This window comes from Abramis brama, assembly GCF_963993115.1.
Source record: "Abramis brama genome assembly, chromosome: 16".
NCBI classification, from domain to species: domain Eukaryota; kingdom Metazoa; phylum Chordata; class Actinopteri; order Cypriniformes; family Leuciscidae; genus Abramis; species Abramis brama.
This window is the reverse complement of record NC_139978.1, coordinates 36,608,297-36,622,877: the sequence shown is the minus strand read 5'-3', so window position 1 is coordinate 36,622,877 and position 14,581 is coordinate 36,608,297. Positions and strand designations below refer to the sequence as shown.

The 14,581-nt window shown below is 40.4% G+C and overlaps 2 protein-coding genes across 5 annotated transcripts in view; both read left to right on the top strand.

Moving 5' to 3' along the window:
• Nucleotides 1-2,563: 2,563 nt before the first annotated feature.
• lzts3b (leucine zipper, putative tumor suppressor family member 3b) lies at nucleotides 2,564-12,785 on the top strand. Its single transcript, XM_084086665.1, has 6 exons — nucleotides 2,564-2,764; nucleotides 4,800-5,327; nucleotides 7,349-7,861; nucleotides 8,655-8,975; nucleotides 9,550-9,780; nucleotides 10,796-12,785. Exons 2-6 carry the CDS (start codon nucleotides 4,869-4,871, stop codon nucleotides 11,348-11,350), a joined length of 2,079 nt encoding a protein of 692 aa, XP_083942791.1. The 5' UTR covers nucleotides 2,564-2,764; nucleotides 4,800-4,868; the 3' UTR covers nucleotides 11,351-12,785.
• Nucleotides 12,786-13,385: 600 nt separating this feature from the next.
• Nucleotides 13,386-14,581, top strand: part of ubox5 (U-box domain containing 5) — a 12,597-nt gene continuing 11,401 nt past the window's right edge. Inside the window, exons 1-2 of one of the 4 annotated variants that reach the window (XM_084086678.1) lie at nucleotides 13,386-13,431; nucleotides 14,493-14,562. In XM_084086678.1, coding sequence (XP_083942804.1) covers nucleotides 14,509-14,562 — 54 coding nt within the window. In that variant the 5' untranslated portion in view covers nucleotides 13,386-13,431; nucleotides 14,493-14,508. Of the gene's footprint in view, nucleotides 13,555-14,470; nucleotides 14,563-14,581 lie in introns of all 4 variants that reach the window. The other 3 variants (XM_084086676.1, XM_084086677.1, XM_084086679.1) reach the window with 3 other exon arrangements.

Below are 14,581 nucleotides of genomic sequence, written 5' to 3'. Positions count from 1 at the left end.
CAGTTCACCCAAAAATGAAAATCGTCATTGTTTACTCACCCTCAAGTTGTTCCAAACTTGTACGAGTTTCTTTCTTTTGCTGAACACAAAAGAAGATATTTTGAAAAATGTTGGTAACTAAACAGTTGATGGACCCCCTTCCATAGTATTTTTTTTCCTACTATGGAAGTCAATGTGGTTCATCAAATGTGATACTGATTTTATACAACAGTTCAATAAATAAGAAGTTAATATTGTGTTATATTTTAGACACAATATTGTCTGTTTTTGTTACCTATAAAGCAATAGCAGAACTGTTGTGCTCCTCCGAAAATGTAATTTCTGAATGAATCCGCGGTTTGGGTGAATCAATCGGGTGAATCAATGATTCAATGACTCGTTCATAGAGAGAGAGAACTGAATGAATCAGTCGTTTGAACGAATCTAATGAATAGATGACTCACTCATTTAGACATTTACCGCCACCTACTGTCAGTTTTAGTTTCTTATTTAGAGTATCATTTCATGTAAAAACATTTCATATTTCCAAATGAATAAAAACCCTTTAAAAGTACAGTTCACCCAAAAATGAGTCAAATAAAAAAAAAAAATCATAAGCTACTTTTTGTTGATGCTTTTTTAACACAATAATGACTTTAACTTAATTTCTTAGCCAAATTTGATGTGCGATTAATTTATCCACATTGTGCAATTAATTGATTTTAATTGTTTGACTGAAGAATATAACTGAATAATATAACTGAACTCAATAACTGAAGAATATGTAAAAGCATGGTATTTAAGGATAAATCATAAAATAATAAATATCTGGCTGAGTTTGTTTTATTTATTGACAAGACATGGTTAGATTCGAATGATCAATGTCATTTATTAATTCAGATTTAGTCCGATTCAGTCCATTTAGATAATCACCGTATTAATAATAAAACCATTAAAAATATGATGCTAATCAAATAAGTGCAATTTATTGTTAAGTGTAAAGCCATATTAAATTATTATGGGAAGGGTTTATTGTGCAGGCAAGCAGAATAAAATGTTTTTTTATTAAATTTCTGTATTTTTAATGATGGTGTTTTTTTTTGTTTTTTTTATTGAATATCCAAAAAATAAGCAGAATATCAGACCCTATTTGAACAGTGAAAGGCAGATTGCATAGATTTCAGAAACATCGGATTCTCCACATCTGATCTGACATTAACACTTACAGGCTTTTTTTCATGGCACGTCTTCTTCCTGTCACATGACACACACAAGCTGTCTCTTTGATGGAGCCGGTTGCCATGGTAACAGCTGCGAGTTGATGTCATCTGTGAATTTGTGAATGGAGACCAAGTGTGTGAAATAACCTGCAGCTCTCCTGGAAGAGAAAAGACATGAACGCATGTGTTTTATAGAGGAGAGATGCATGAGATTCGCTTCTCAGTGTTTCTTGTGACTCTGCAGGATTGACCAAGACAAATTTAATAAAATTAAAAATGTTTTGTCATTTTTTATGTATGTTTTAAAGCTGAAACCTACATGGCAATAATTTAACCTTTAAATAAACACAAACAATAACATGAAAAAAAGAGTAAAAAGGTTAAATAATATGCAAAGATGTCAAGACCAATAACAATTCAGTATGCAAATCCCACATCAATATGCAAATATCGCATGATCTGCTTTTATTGAACATTAAATCAGTGAGAGATTTCAAAACCTGAGGAACATTAACACAGAGCTGCCAAACAAACACTGGAATTATGGGAGAATTGAATCAAAAACAGGACTTTTCATTGTTTCACTCAGTCTTGTGTGTTTATTATTAGTGATGGGGATTTTACAGTGACTCTTTCTGCAAGTTGCATCGTTCCGCCAGTAGGTGGCGACAAACGACTCTCTCTATGAGCGACTCAACCGAGTCAATTCGAATCGTTCAAAAACAATGATTCATTCATGAACGCTACTATGTTTAATCTGAACACTGTGGTTACAGACATTTTGGAGAATATCTACATCATTGGATAAAAAAAGGTTATTTTTAACCCTTTACGAAGCTCCGACTCCGGTTTCATCCATATAGTAGCCTACAAATTACCTTTTGAACATACATTTCTGGCTAAAGTATTTGAATTTTAACTTTGTTTACACACTCATAGGCTCCTTCTGATGTTTCATCAGACAGACAGTAGTCCATGTTTGACCAATTGAACATATTTCTCGATAAAGAGTCCTCAAAGGCTAACTTATACATTCTCATAGACGTCTTTTGATGTTACATCAACCATACAGTGGTCCATGTTTGACCTAGGGAACATATTTCTGGCCAAAGAGTCATCAAAGGGTAACTTACTAAGCGTTCTCGTAGACTTCTTTGATGTTACATCAACCATACATTGGTCCATATTAAATATGTTTGAGGAAAAACGTGAATATAAAATAAATGTGCTTGCTGAGGAAATATTTCACATCCTTTTTATGGCTCTCTCAGGAGTGCGCATGCGCACGTCGCTGCCTGACTGACTTCATGCCACATTCTACGCACATGCGCAGTGCCGTCTGCGTTTCAGGGGGCGTGGCTGACGCGCGAGAGAGGGGCGTGGCTGAGGTGGGTGTGTGGCTCAGCTGATACACGCATCCACTGACTATCATCATCATCATCATCATCTGAGACTTGCTCCTGTAAAGATAAACACCGCTCGGTGGTTTAATGGACTCTCTGTGGACGCGACGGTGAATGAACGCGACCGATGTGACGCGCGTCGCTGTCCGCGGTGCTGAAACAGTGAGTACGAGCACGCATTATAACCAGCGTTATTATAAAGACCTCCATTCTCTCTCGCACATAAAGCCAGCGAGCACGCATTATGTAATGCATTGAAGGAACGAGAAAGCAGGTTTCCATCTTCATGCTGCGTCTTTGTTTGTGTGCAGAAGCTGGAGATTGTTAGGCAGAAAATGGAGAGTGTGTGTTAGAGCAGGGCTTTATTAAGATGCATGCTTTTAGAAGGAGCTGCAGGTCTCTATTCAGACACAACACAGCACATGAAAGGCGATGCAATCTTTTGTGTTTGGACACACAGGTGGACTCGATGCTGCCCGCTCAGATCACAACTTACAGGATTTCAGGGAGGTTGAGGCCTTAAGGAGGCAATAAAAGTTTGCTCATGCATTCTGATTCACCTTACACACAAAGCCACACATAAGTCACCTCGTGGCCCATCACAAGCCAATGTGCCAAAGCAAATGTGTGTGAGATGTGCAAGTGAGCGAACAGATGAGGTAATGGTAAAGCACTGGAGTGTGAAGCCCCTGTTGGTTGGACATGGTGCTGCATCTCACTCAGAGTCTTTAACGGCCTCAATATGAGTGTTTTACAGGGTTTTTTCAACTGCTCACACACATTTTCAAAACTTTGCCTCTTTTTTCCCCCAAAACTTTACACACAAATCCAAGAATTGCACACACAAAATGCAAAATGACTCACATCTCTTGCAAAATAAAGCACTGCATTCAAAATATCACAAAAGCAAACATTTGTGTTGCGTTGCAAACACCTTTGCCATAATATTATATTTTTGGATATATCATATGCACACAGTTATTCAAAACCTAAAGCACTCATTTTACATACATTTCTGTTCAAGACTGAAAGTAATTGGCGGAGAGATGTTGAAAAATTAACGGTAAACATGAAAGCAAGATTGAAATCAAACTATACATTTTTTTACTGTAAGCATTTGTGACTGTGAATACAGTATTACACAGTCCGAACCTATAACTTGACCTTTGACCTATTTATAGATCTATTCTAAAGCCATGATTGGTCGGTGTTCAGTAAAGCATGAGTGTTTGCACATGTGAGGAGTGTGTGTGAGTGTGTGTGTGAGGAGTGTGTGTGAGGCGCTGATGAATTACTGTGGTGTTTTGATAGGTTGTGTTTGAAAAAGAAAATCAAGAGACTTCTGGTTAGATTTGTGTGTGTTATATAGAGAATTGTGTGTTGTGGTTTGCAAAAAGTGTTTTATGAAATTGAAAACTGAGTCGAAGGTCGAGAACTAGTGTGTGGTTTTGCAGATTTGTTCTGTGGTTCTGGTGTTCGAGTGTCAGGTTTCAGAAATAGTGTGACAAGAAAGGATTTTTCTTTCACTGGGTTAAATTATTAGTGCATTATTATAAGTGCATTTGTTTATGGTTGGAGATCCTAAAGACATGTTGCTTGAGCACCGGATCTTAAGAAAAAAGATAAGAGCATTCTTAAGAAATGTATTTGGGAATACAAAATATTCGTAACTTTATTTATTCTTAAGAATGCTTTGTGAATCTATTTGATTAACTCTTATCATGCTACTGTCATGCAAAGGTTTTCTCGCCACGGCTGCGTTTAAAAAAAATAAAAAATACCGTAAAAACAGTGAAATATTATTATAATGTAAAACATCTGTTTTCTATGTGAATATACAGTAAAGTGTAATTTTTTCCTGTGATCAAAGCTGAATTTTCAGCATCATTACTCCAGTCTTCAGTGTCACATGATCCTTCAGAAATCACTCTAATATGATGATTTGATGATCAAGAAACATTTATGATTATTATCAGTGTTGAAAACAGTTTGTGGAAACCGTGATGCATTTTATTTTTCAGGATTCTTTGATGAATAGAAAGTTCAAAAGAGCAGCGTTTATTTGAAATAGAATCTTTTGTAACATTTTAAATGTCTTTACTGTCACTTTTGATCAATTTAATGCATCTTTGATGAATAGTTTGATGATTCTTTCTTGAATGTTGAATGTGCTTTCTCACCCCTGTGTCCGCCTCAGTGTCTGTCAGGAGGTCCGGCATCAGTATCGGCCCATGTGGAGGTTGAGTGACGGCCCGGTTCGCCCAGGATGGGTAGTGTCGGCAGTGGGGTGGCGGGCGAGCAGGAGTTCGCCATGAAGAGCGTGGGCACGCGCACCACCCTCCCTCGAGGCCCGGCTCTGACCCGGCGAGATCATGTCAGATCCAGCGCCGAGCGGCTCCACCCGCCTCCATCCGACCGTCTCCACCAGCCTCCGTCATCCGAGGGCTCCAGTGACGAGTTCACTACAGATCGAGGACTGGGTAACATCGCCTCGTCCCGGCTGGAGAGGGGTCCGGGGAACGGGAACGGGCCGGAGGGGAACGGGAAACACCGGACTGGAGCCGGAGGAGGAGTGACTCTGGATGCGTGTGGGAACGTCGTGGGTCACGGAGCCGAGAAGAGCCATGATGGAGTCGCACCGGGGAAGAACAGAGACGGAAACAACAGCAAGAGGGACAGTCGAACGCCACCTAAGATTCTCGCGGTCTCGGGAAAACTTGAGCAGGTACGACTGAAGCGGGAGATGGATGGATGGATGGATAGAATGAACACATTTATGAAGGCTATTTAAAGGGATAGTTCACCCAAAAATTAAAAATTAGCCCATGATTTACTCTACCTCAAGCCATCCTAGGTGTTTATGACATTCTTCTTTCAGACGAATGCAACCGGAGTTATATTAAAAAATGTCCGGGCTCTTCCAAGCTTTATAATGGCAGTGAATGGCTGTTTCTGTTTTGAAGTCCATAAAAGTGCATCTCTCCATGATAAAAATGCATCTATCCATGAAAAAAGTGCATCTATCCATCATAAAAGTGCATCTATCCATGAAAAAAGTGCATCTGTCCATGATAAAAGTGCATCTATCCATGATAAAAGTGCATCTATCCATCATAAAAGTGCATCTGTCCATCATAAAAGTGCATCTATCCATCATAAAAGTGCATCTATCCATGAAAAAAGTGCATCTGTCCATGATAAAAGTGCATCTATCCATCATAAAAGTGCATCTATCCATCATAAAAGTGCATCTGTCCATGATAAAAGTGCATCTGTCCATGAAAAAAGTGCATCTATCCATGATAAAAGTGCATCTATCCATCATAAAAGTGCATCTGTCCATGAAAAAAGTGCATCTATCCATGATAAAAGTGCATCTATCCATGATAAAAGTGCATCTGTCCATGATAAAAGTGCATCTATCCATGAAAAAGTGCATCTGTCCATCATAAAAGTGCATCTGTCCATCATAAAAGTGCATCTATCATCATAAAAGTGCATCTATCCATGATAAAAGTGCGTCTATCCATCATAAAAGTGCATCTGTCCATGAAAAAAGTGCATCTATCCATGATAAAAGTGCATCTATCCATCATAAAAGTGCATCTGTCCATCATAAAAGTGCGTCTATCCATCATAAAAGTGCGTCTATCCATCATAAAAGTGCATCTGTCCATCATAAAAGTGCATCTGTCCATGAAAAAACTGCATCTATCCATGAAAAAAGTGCATCTATCCATGATAAAAGTGCATCTGTCCATCATAAAAGTACATCTGTCCATCATAAAAGTGCATCTATCCATCATAAAAGTGCATCTGTCCATCATAAAAGTGCATCTGTCCATCATAAAAGTGCATCTGTCCATCATAAAAGTGCATCTATCCATCATAAAAGTGCATCTGTCCATCATAAAAGTGCATCTATCCATCATAAAAGTGCATCTGTCCATCATAAAAGTGCATCTATCCATCATAAAAGTGCACCTGTCCATCATAAAAGTGCATCTATCCATCATAAAAGTGCATCTGTCCATCATAAAAGTGCATCTGTCCATCATAAAAGTGCATCTATCCATCATAAGTGCATCTGTCCATGATAAAAGTGCATCTATCATCATAAAAGTGCATCTATCCATCATAAAAGTGCATCTATCCATCATAAGTGCATCTGTCCATCATAAAAGTGCATCTGTCCATCATAAAAGTGCATCTATCCATCATAAAAGTGCATCTATCCATCATAAAAGTGCATCTATCCATCATAAGTGCATCTGTCCATGATAAAAGTGCATCTATCATCATAAAAGTGCATCTATCCATCATAAAAGTGCATCTATCCATCATAAGTGCATCTGTCCATCATAAAAGTGCATCTGTCCATCATAAAAGTGCATCTGTCCATCATAAAAGTGCATCTATCCATCATAAAAGTGCATCTATCCATCATAAGTGCATCTGTCCATCATAAAAGTGCATCTATCATCATAAAAGTGCATCTATCATCATAAAAGTGCATCTATCATCATAAGTGCATCTGTCCATGATAAAAGTGCATCTATCATCATAAAAGTGCATCTATCCATGATAAAAGTGCATCTATCCATCATAAGTGCATCTATCCATGATAAAAGTGCATCTGTCCATCATAAAAGTGCATCTGTCCATCATAAAAGTGCATCTATCCATGATAATTTTCATTTTTGGGTGAACTTTCCCTTTTATGCTGTGTGTGTTTGTCTCCTTCAGAACAGTTCTGCTCTGGTCCGACCCTCCGCCTTCAAACCCGTCGTCCCGAAGAGCTTCCACTCGATGCAGAACCTGCTGGGCCAGTCTGGAGGATCGGGCCGATCCGACGCCCCTCAGTCCCTGTGCGAGCCGGACAGCCCAGACCGGGACCGGGACCCTTCCCACGGCACCGACGGCCCGGCCGGCATGTCCGACTCCCTGACCAGCCTTCCCACATACACCGGTCCCAGTCTGAGCTTCGGCCCGGCTCCGGCCCTCGGGCCCCTCAGCGCCTCCACCAGCCACATCAACCGGCTGAGCAGCGCATCGTCATCGGCGCCGCGGGACAAACCGGACCGGCCCAACTATCAGAACGGGCTGAGCGTGTCCGACAGCGGACAGTCCTGCTCCGGGAAGAGCTGCTTATCGTATCAGAGACTCTGTCATGTGACCGGCACGACCGTCCAGGACACGCCCTCCACTGATGACATCATCCAGGACCTGGAGGACCGGCTCTGGGAGAAGGAGCAGGAGGTGAGGGTCACGTTCACATTACACACACACACACACACACACACACACACACACACTCATTCACTCACTCACTCACTCACTCACTCAAACACACACACACACACAGACACACACACACACACACACACACACACACTCACTCACTCACTCACTCACTCACATACACACAAACTCACACACACACACACACACTCACTCATTCATTCACTCACTCTCACACACACACACACACACACACACACTCACACTCACTCACTCACACTCACTCAGTCACTCACTGACTCACTCACTCACACACACACACACACACACACACACACACTCATTCACTCACTCTCACACACACACACATACACACACACACTCACACTCACTCACTCACTGACTCACTCACACACACACACACACTCACACACACTCACACTCACTCACTCACTCACTGACTCACTCAGTCACACACACACACACTCACACTCACTCACTCACTCACTCACTCACTCATGCAGACACACACACACACACACACACTCACTAACACTATCACACACACACACACACACACTCACACACACACACACGCACGCACGCACACACACACACTCACACTCACTCACACACTCACTCATGCAGACATAGGCACACACACACAAACTCTCTCACACACACACACACACACACACACACAGAGAGAGAGAGGGGGGGGGGGGGGGGGAGAGTGAGATAAACCCAAACGTACCCGTATGATTTTCTCAAAGCAACAATAACACCTGAATGAGTCACATGACCTCCTCAGGTGATCCACATGCGGCGTAACCTGGACCAGAGCGAGGCGGCCATCGCGCAGGTGTTCGAGGAGAAGCAGCGAGTGTGTGAGCGCGAGATGGAGGACCTGAGGCAGAACTACGCCGGGCGGCTCCATCAGGTGACCCATCGGGCCCAGCGCTCCCAGCATGCACTGCAGGCCCACATCGGGCGGCTCCAGCAGGACCAGCTGCGCCTGCAGGACGAGATCAGCGCCTTGCTCGCCCACAGGGAGGAGCTGGAGAGAAAGTGCCTGGATTACCGGAAAGAGCAGGCGGATATTCTGCCCCGCCTCGAGGAGACCAAGTGGGAGGTGAGAGGAGCAGAAGATCAAATTTAAAGGGATAGTTCACCCAAAAATGAAAATTACTCCATGATTTACTCACCCTGAAGTCATCCGAGGTGTATATGACATTCTTCTTTCAGACGAACACAATCAGAGTTATATTAAAAATTTCCTGGCTCTTCCATCCATCCATAATAAAAGTGCATCTATCCATCATAAAAGTGCATCTGTCCATCATAAAAGTGCATCTGTCCATCATAAAAGTGCATCTGTCCATCATAAAAGTGCATCTATCCATGATAAAAGTGCATCTGTCCAACGGCCAGAACACGTTAAACGTTTTCTGTTTTCAGTTAAAGCGGTGTGTGTTAGCGGCCCCTGAGTTAATAACTAATGATCTTTACAACGGAAGTGAATCAATCAAAACTAACTTTATCTGGACAATAACTTTATTCTAGATCTGCTGTAAAGCCTAAACAATCTCTGCTACTGTAATCTCCTGTTATCACTGTAAAGCTGCTGTGAAACGCTCTATATTGTTAAAGCGCTGTATAAATGAAGGAGACTTGACTTGTGTGCGTTTGGTTTGTGTTTGTGTCAGCTGTGTCAGAAAGTGGGCGAGATTTCTCTGCTGAAGCAGCAGCTTCGGGAGAGTCAGAACGAGGTTACGCAACGGGCCGGAGAGATGGTGGCCCTCAGGGGTCAAATGAAGGAGCTCAACGCCCAGCTGAAGGAGCGCGAGGAGACCATGATCGGCCTGAAGGACTCGTACGCCAGCAAGAGCCGAGAGCTGGAGAGATGTGAAGGAGAACTGAAGCGAACGCTGACTGAGGTGCTGCAGAAACACTACATTCTGACCCTGGACCACAAAACCAGTCACATGGGTCAATTTTTAAAAAACAGAGCTGAATAAATAAGCTTTCCATTGATGTATGGTTTGTTACGATAGGACAATATCTGGCCAATATCTGGAATCTGAGGGAGCAAAAAAATCTAAACATTGAGAAAATCTCCTTTAAAGTTGTTCATTTATGTTGGCGATTGTGCTGCATTCACTCACACAAATACATGTTTTATATATTTACGGTAGGAAATTTACCAAATATCTTCATGGAACATGATCTTTACTTAATATCCTAATGATTTTTGGAAAGAAAAATCGATAATTTTGACCCATACAATGTATTGTTGGCTATTGCCACAAATAATGAGAGCATTATAATTGTGTGTTTGGAACGTGGCTTTTAATTGTGAGACTTTTGTTTTTGTTATCAGAATCTCAAAAATTATATAAAAATTTGGATTTAGGTTTATCAGCCGATATATCGTTGATCGGCTTTCAAATATAAATAATTATCGGTTATCGGTATTGGCCAAAATTTTTATTTAGATTTATCTGCCAATATATCGGTTATCGGCTTTCAAATATAAAGGTATCGGCCAAAATTTCTGTATCGGTGCATCCCTAACTCATATCTTCATATATTAATTTTTCCTGTATTTTTGATCAAATAAACGCAGCCATATGTTGATTCCACTCGTAATCAATTCCACTTGATTTTTATCAATTTAATGCTTTGATCACAGGAATAAATTACACTTTACTATATATTCACATAGAAAAAATCTGTTTTAAATCATAATAATATTTCACATTTTCCACAGTATTTTTGATCTAATAATGCATTTGATTCCACTCGTATGGTTTTGGTTTACTATATATTCACATAGAAAACAGATGTTTTAAATCATAATAATATTTCACATTTTTTTACTGTATTTTTAGATCAAATAAACGCAGCCTTATGTTGGCATTGATTCCACTCGTATGTTTTGCCGTCTCTCAGGTGTCGATGTTGCGGGACAAGCTGGTGGTGTTCGAAGCCGAGGTTCTGGGTCTGAAACGGGCCCTGAACGAGTTGAGCTGCAGGAGCGCGATCAGTTTACCGTGGGCCGGCCTTCACTCGCCCCGGACGCCCGAGCCCCTCAGCGCCACGGTGGACTCGTTCCTCAGCCTGCAGAGCGACGAGGCTAAAGCGCAGCGTCAGGAGGCGGACCTGCGCCGTCAGCTGGAGCGACTGACGGGAGAGCTACACCTGGAGCGGCAGCAGCGCGAGAGACAAGCGCTCACCTTCGCTCAGGAGAGACACACCTGGCAGGACGAGAAGGAGCGCGTGCTGAAGTACCAGGCCCAGCTGCAGATCAGCTACGTGGAGACGCTGCAGAGGAACCAGGCGCTGGAGGAGCGGGTCGGGCAGCTCGGGTCCGATTCCCTCTCCATCCCCGTCCCGGTGACCGCCACTCTCTCTCCCGACGATCCCAAAACACCGGCCCTGCATCAGCTGGCGCCTCCGTGGCCCGGACCGTCCCGACTGGAGCGCATCGAGTCCACAGAGATTTAGACGTGAACTTTTATCAGAGACAATCGACGTCTGTGCAAAAGAGACCCGAGGTGAACGAACAACAGATGCACACAGTTCTCCATCTCTTTCCTGAAGGGTTTATAAACTACCGGCCAAAAGTTTGAAATACGTAAGATTTTTAAATGTTTTTGAAAACTCACCAAAGCTGCATTTATCTGATCAAAAATACAGTGAAAATAGTGAAATGTTATTATGATTTAAATCAGCTGTTTTCTATGTGAATATACAGTAAAGTGTAATTTATTCCTGTGATCAAAGCTGAATTTTCAGCATCATTACTCCAGTCTTCAGTGTCACATGATCCTTCAGAAATCACTCTAATATGAGGATTTGATGCTCAAGAAATACTTATGATTATTAGCAATTAGGAAAACGTGATCAATTTTATTTTTCAGGATTCTTTGATCATTTGGAAATTTCAAAAACAGCAGCATTTATTTGAAATATAATCTTTTGTGGCATTATTAATGTCTTTACTGTCACTTTTTCCACAAAAATATGAACACTGATAATAATCATAAATGTTTCTCGAGCATCAAATCATCATATTAGAGTGATTTCTGAAGGATCATGTGACACTGAAGACTGGAGTAATGATGCTGAAAATTCAGCTTTGATCACAGGAATAAATTACACTTTACTATATATTCACATAGGAAACATATATTTTACATTTATAATAATATTTCAAATTTTTTACTGTATTTTTGATCAAATAAATGCAGCTTTGGTGAGCAGAACAGACCTTACGAAGTCTTAATTATTCAGTATTTGAAGGCATCTGGAAGCTTCAGTGATGGTTTGGTGTTTCAGTTTCTAAACGTGAACGCCAGGGGTCATTAGACACAAACAGAGGGCTCCTATCTGCAGATAGAATTACTTGAAAAAAATAAAAGTTTTTTTGTCTCAGTTTTTATTTTTATTTTATTTTTATTCGGTGCAAAATTACAGCCAACCGAACTTGCTTTGACTTCTTCTACATCGGTGTTTCTGGAAGGTTCTCTGAGAGCTGCTGCTATGTTCAGTGTTGTGGGTAGAGACAGACAGGCTGTGGATATGATGGTTATTTATGTGTCAAATCGTTATTTCCAGTATACCAACATATTGCGTGTGAATATTTTGAAAAAAAGATTAAAATTACTGTTATTTCATCGTTCTGGTTATTGTGAATTAATAAAGCCGATATTTCAGCTTTGTTTTCCTGTAACATGTGGTTCAAATGCATCAACAATTTCCCAAAACCATATTCCTTTCGATGTAGTTCTGATGTAATTATATGATTTGATGATGTAATTAATTGATTTAGAGAACAAATGCTATGTTTTTATACTTCTATTGTTTGTATTTATGTTACTGTAATGACTTGCGTAAAAATGCTCAATCAAAAACACATTAAACGATAAAGACACATCAATCCATATCGTCTTTTTTGAGACGTTTGATAAAAAACAGGATAGCCTAAGTGTAGCCTATTATTATTTCCCATTAATAAAAACATGTTTTTTTTTGCCCAGTTTGACAGGTATGTTGATATTTCTTTGGTCTGGAACAAAAACAACAATAGCGACAGTCATAATCCAGTATCAACGTCTTTTGTAAAGCCCTGAAATCTGAATGTTGTTTTTGGAGTTTGTTAACTTTACTCCTCAACTTATCACGTTCTTCTCTTTAAGATGACAGCTTAAGAATTCGACAACAGAATCAACGTGAATATACTTGTTCATTTTGTGGAAACTGGTATGACTTTATGAGATTATGTTTATGTTGTGTGGATATTTCTGCGCGCGCCTCTCCAGTCCAAACAAGTTCGCGCGCGAGAAAATAACTTTCAAATTACTTCATTTATCTTTTACTTTATCGTGTATTAATAATTTAAATGACTAAATCATATCATTAAACACTCGATTAATTATTTTAAGATATATTTCATGCAATCCAAGGGGATAAATCAGCTAGTAAAGTCGTGTCCCGCCAGCAGGGGGCAGCGCTGAGCCGCGCGCGCCTCTTTGCTCCCGGAAGTAGCTGTGACGTCAGCGCCGCTGCTGTTTCTTCTCCTGCGGGTGAGTTTTGTTTTCATCAGTGTAAATCAAATATTATGTGCTTTATTTATCGTTTTCTCGATCTTTAAACTCTTTCTGTCTAGCACGATCGTTTCATCAGTAACAAGCACACAATATAATAAGGTAATTTATGCGACGTTATTAATTAATTTATGCAGTTAGTTTTTTATTTTGAGCTTTTTGAACGTGCATTAATACTATTTTTATTTACTCAAAGCCGTCGTATTATTTACAATGCAATATCATAAATCACGTGGTAAACATATTGTCATCGGTAATATGAAATATATACATGACCATGGTAGTGTTACACTAAAATACTGACTTAATTTGTGACAACTGAGGACATTTTTATGATAACACACCTGCAAATGAGGACACTCGGGAAAATAGGTGATATATGAGGACATTTTGGGTGTCCTCATTTTTCAAATGGCTTTAAAAACATACTAAGCAGTGTTTTTTTTTAATGTAAAAATGCAGAATGTTTCCTGTGATGGGTAGGTTTAGGGATAGGGGCAGTGTAGGGGGATAGAATATACAGTTTGTACAGTATAAAAACCATTACGCCTATGGAATGTCCTGACAAATCACATAAACATGGCTGTGTGTGTGTGTGTGTGTGTGTGTGTGTGTGTGTGTGTGTGCGCGCGTGTGTATAATGTACATTCTTTGCAGAAGTGTATTTTTCCCTTAAAGGTTTAGTTCCAGTAACTCTGTTGAAAGTGCCTGTGTTGTTCCAGTATGATTGATGATTTTATTGTATTTATTTAACCAGGCAAGTCTTAAATACATTACAACACACACACCCACACACACACACACACACACACCCATATATACAATCATTTAAAACAAGCTGTGATAAAAACACACCGTAGTAGTTTTTTTTATGCAGAGATTGAGATAAATGACTTGTGTAGCTCATTCCAGTCATTTGGACCATAAACAGTTGTGTGTGTTACTCTTCTCTGGTGTTGTTGATCTGTGTGTGTGTGTGTGTGTGTGTGTGTGTGTCTCTCTCTCTCTGGTGTTTCAGAGTCTCTCTCTCTCCGCTGTAGATGCAGGATCATCATCATGGTGCTCAACCTGTGCTTGCCACACTTCCACACCTCCGTTCAATGCAACAAGGTACAAATAACACACACAC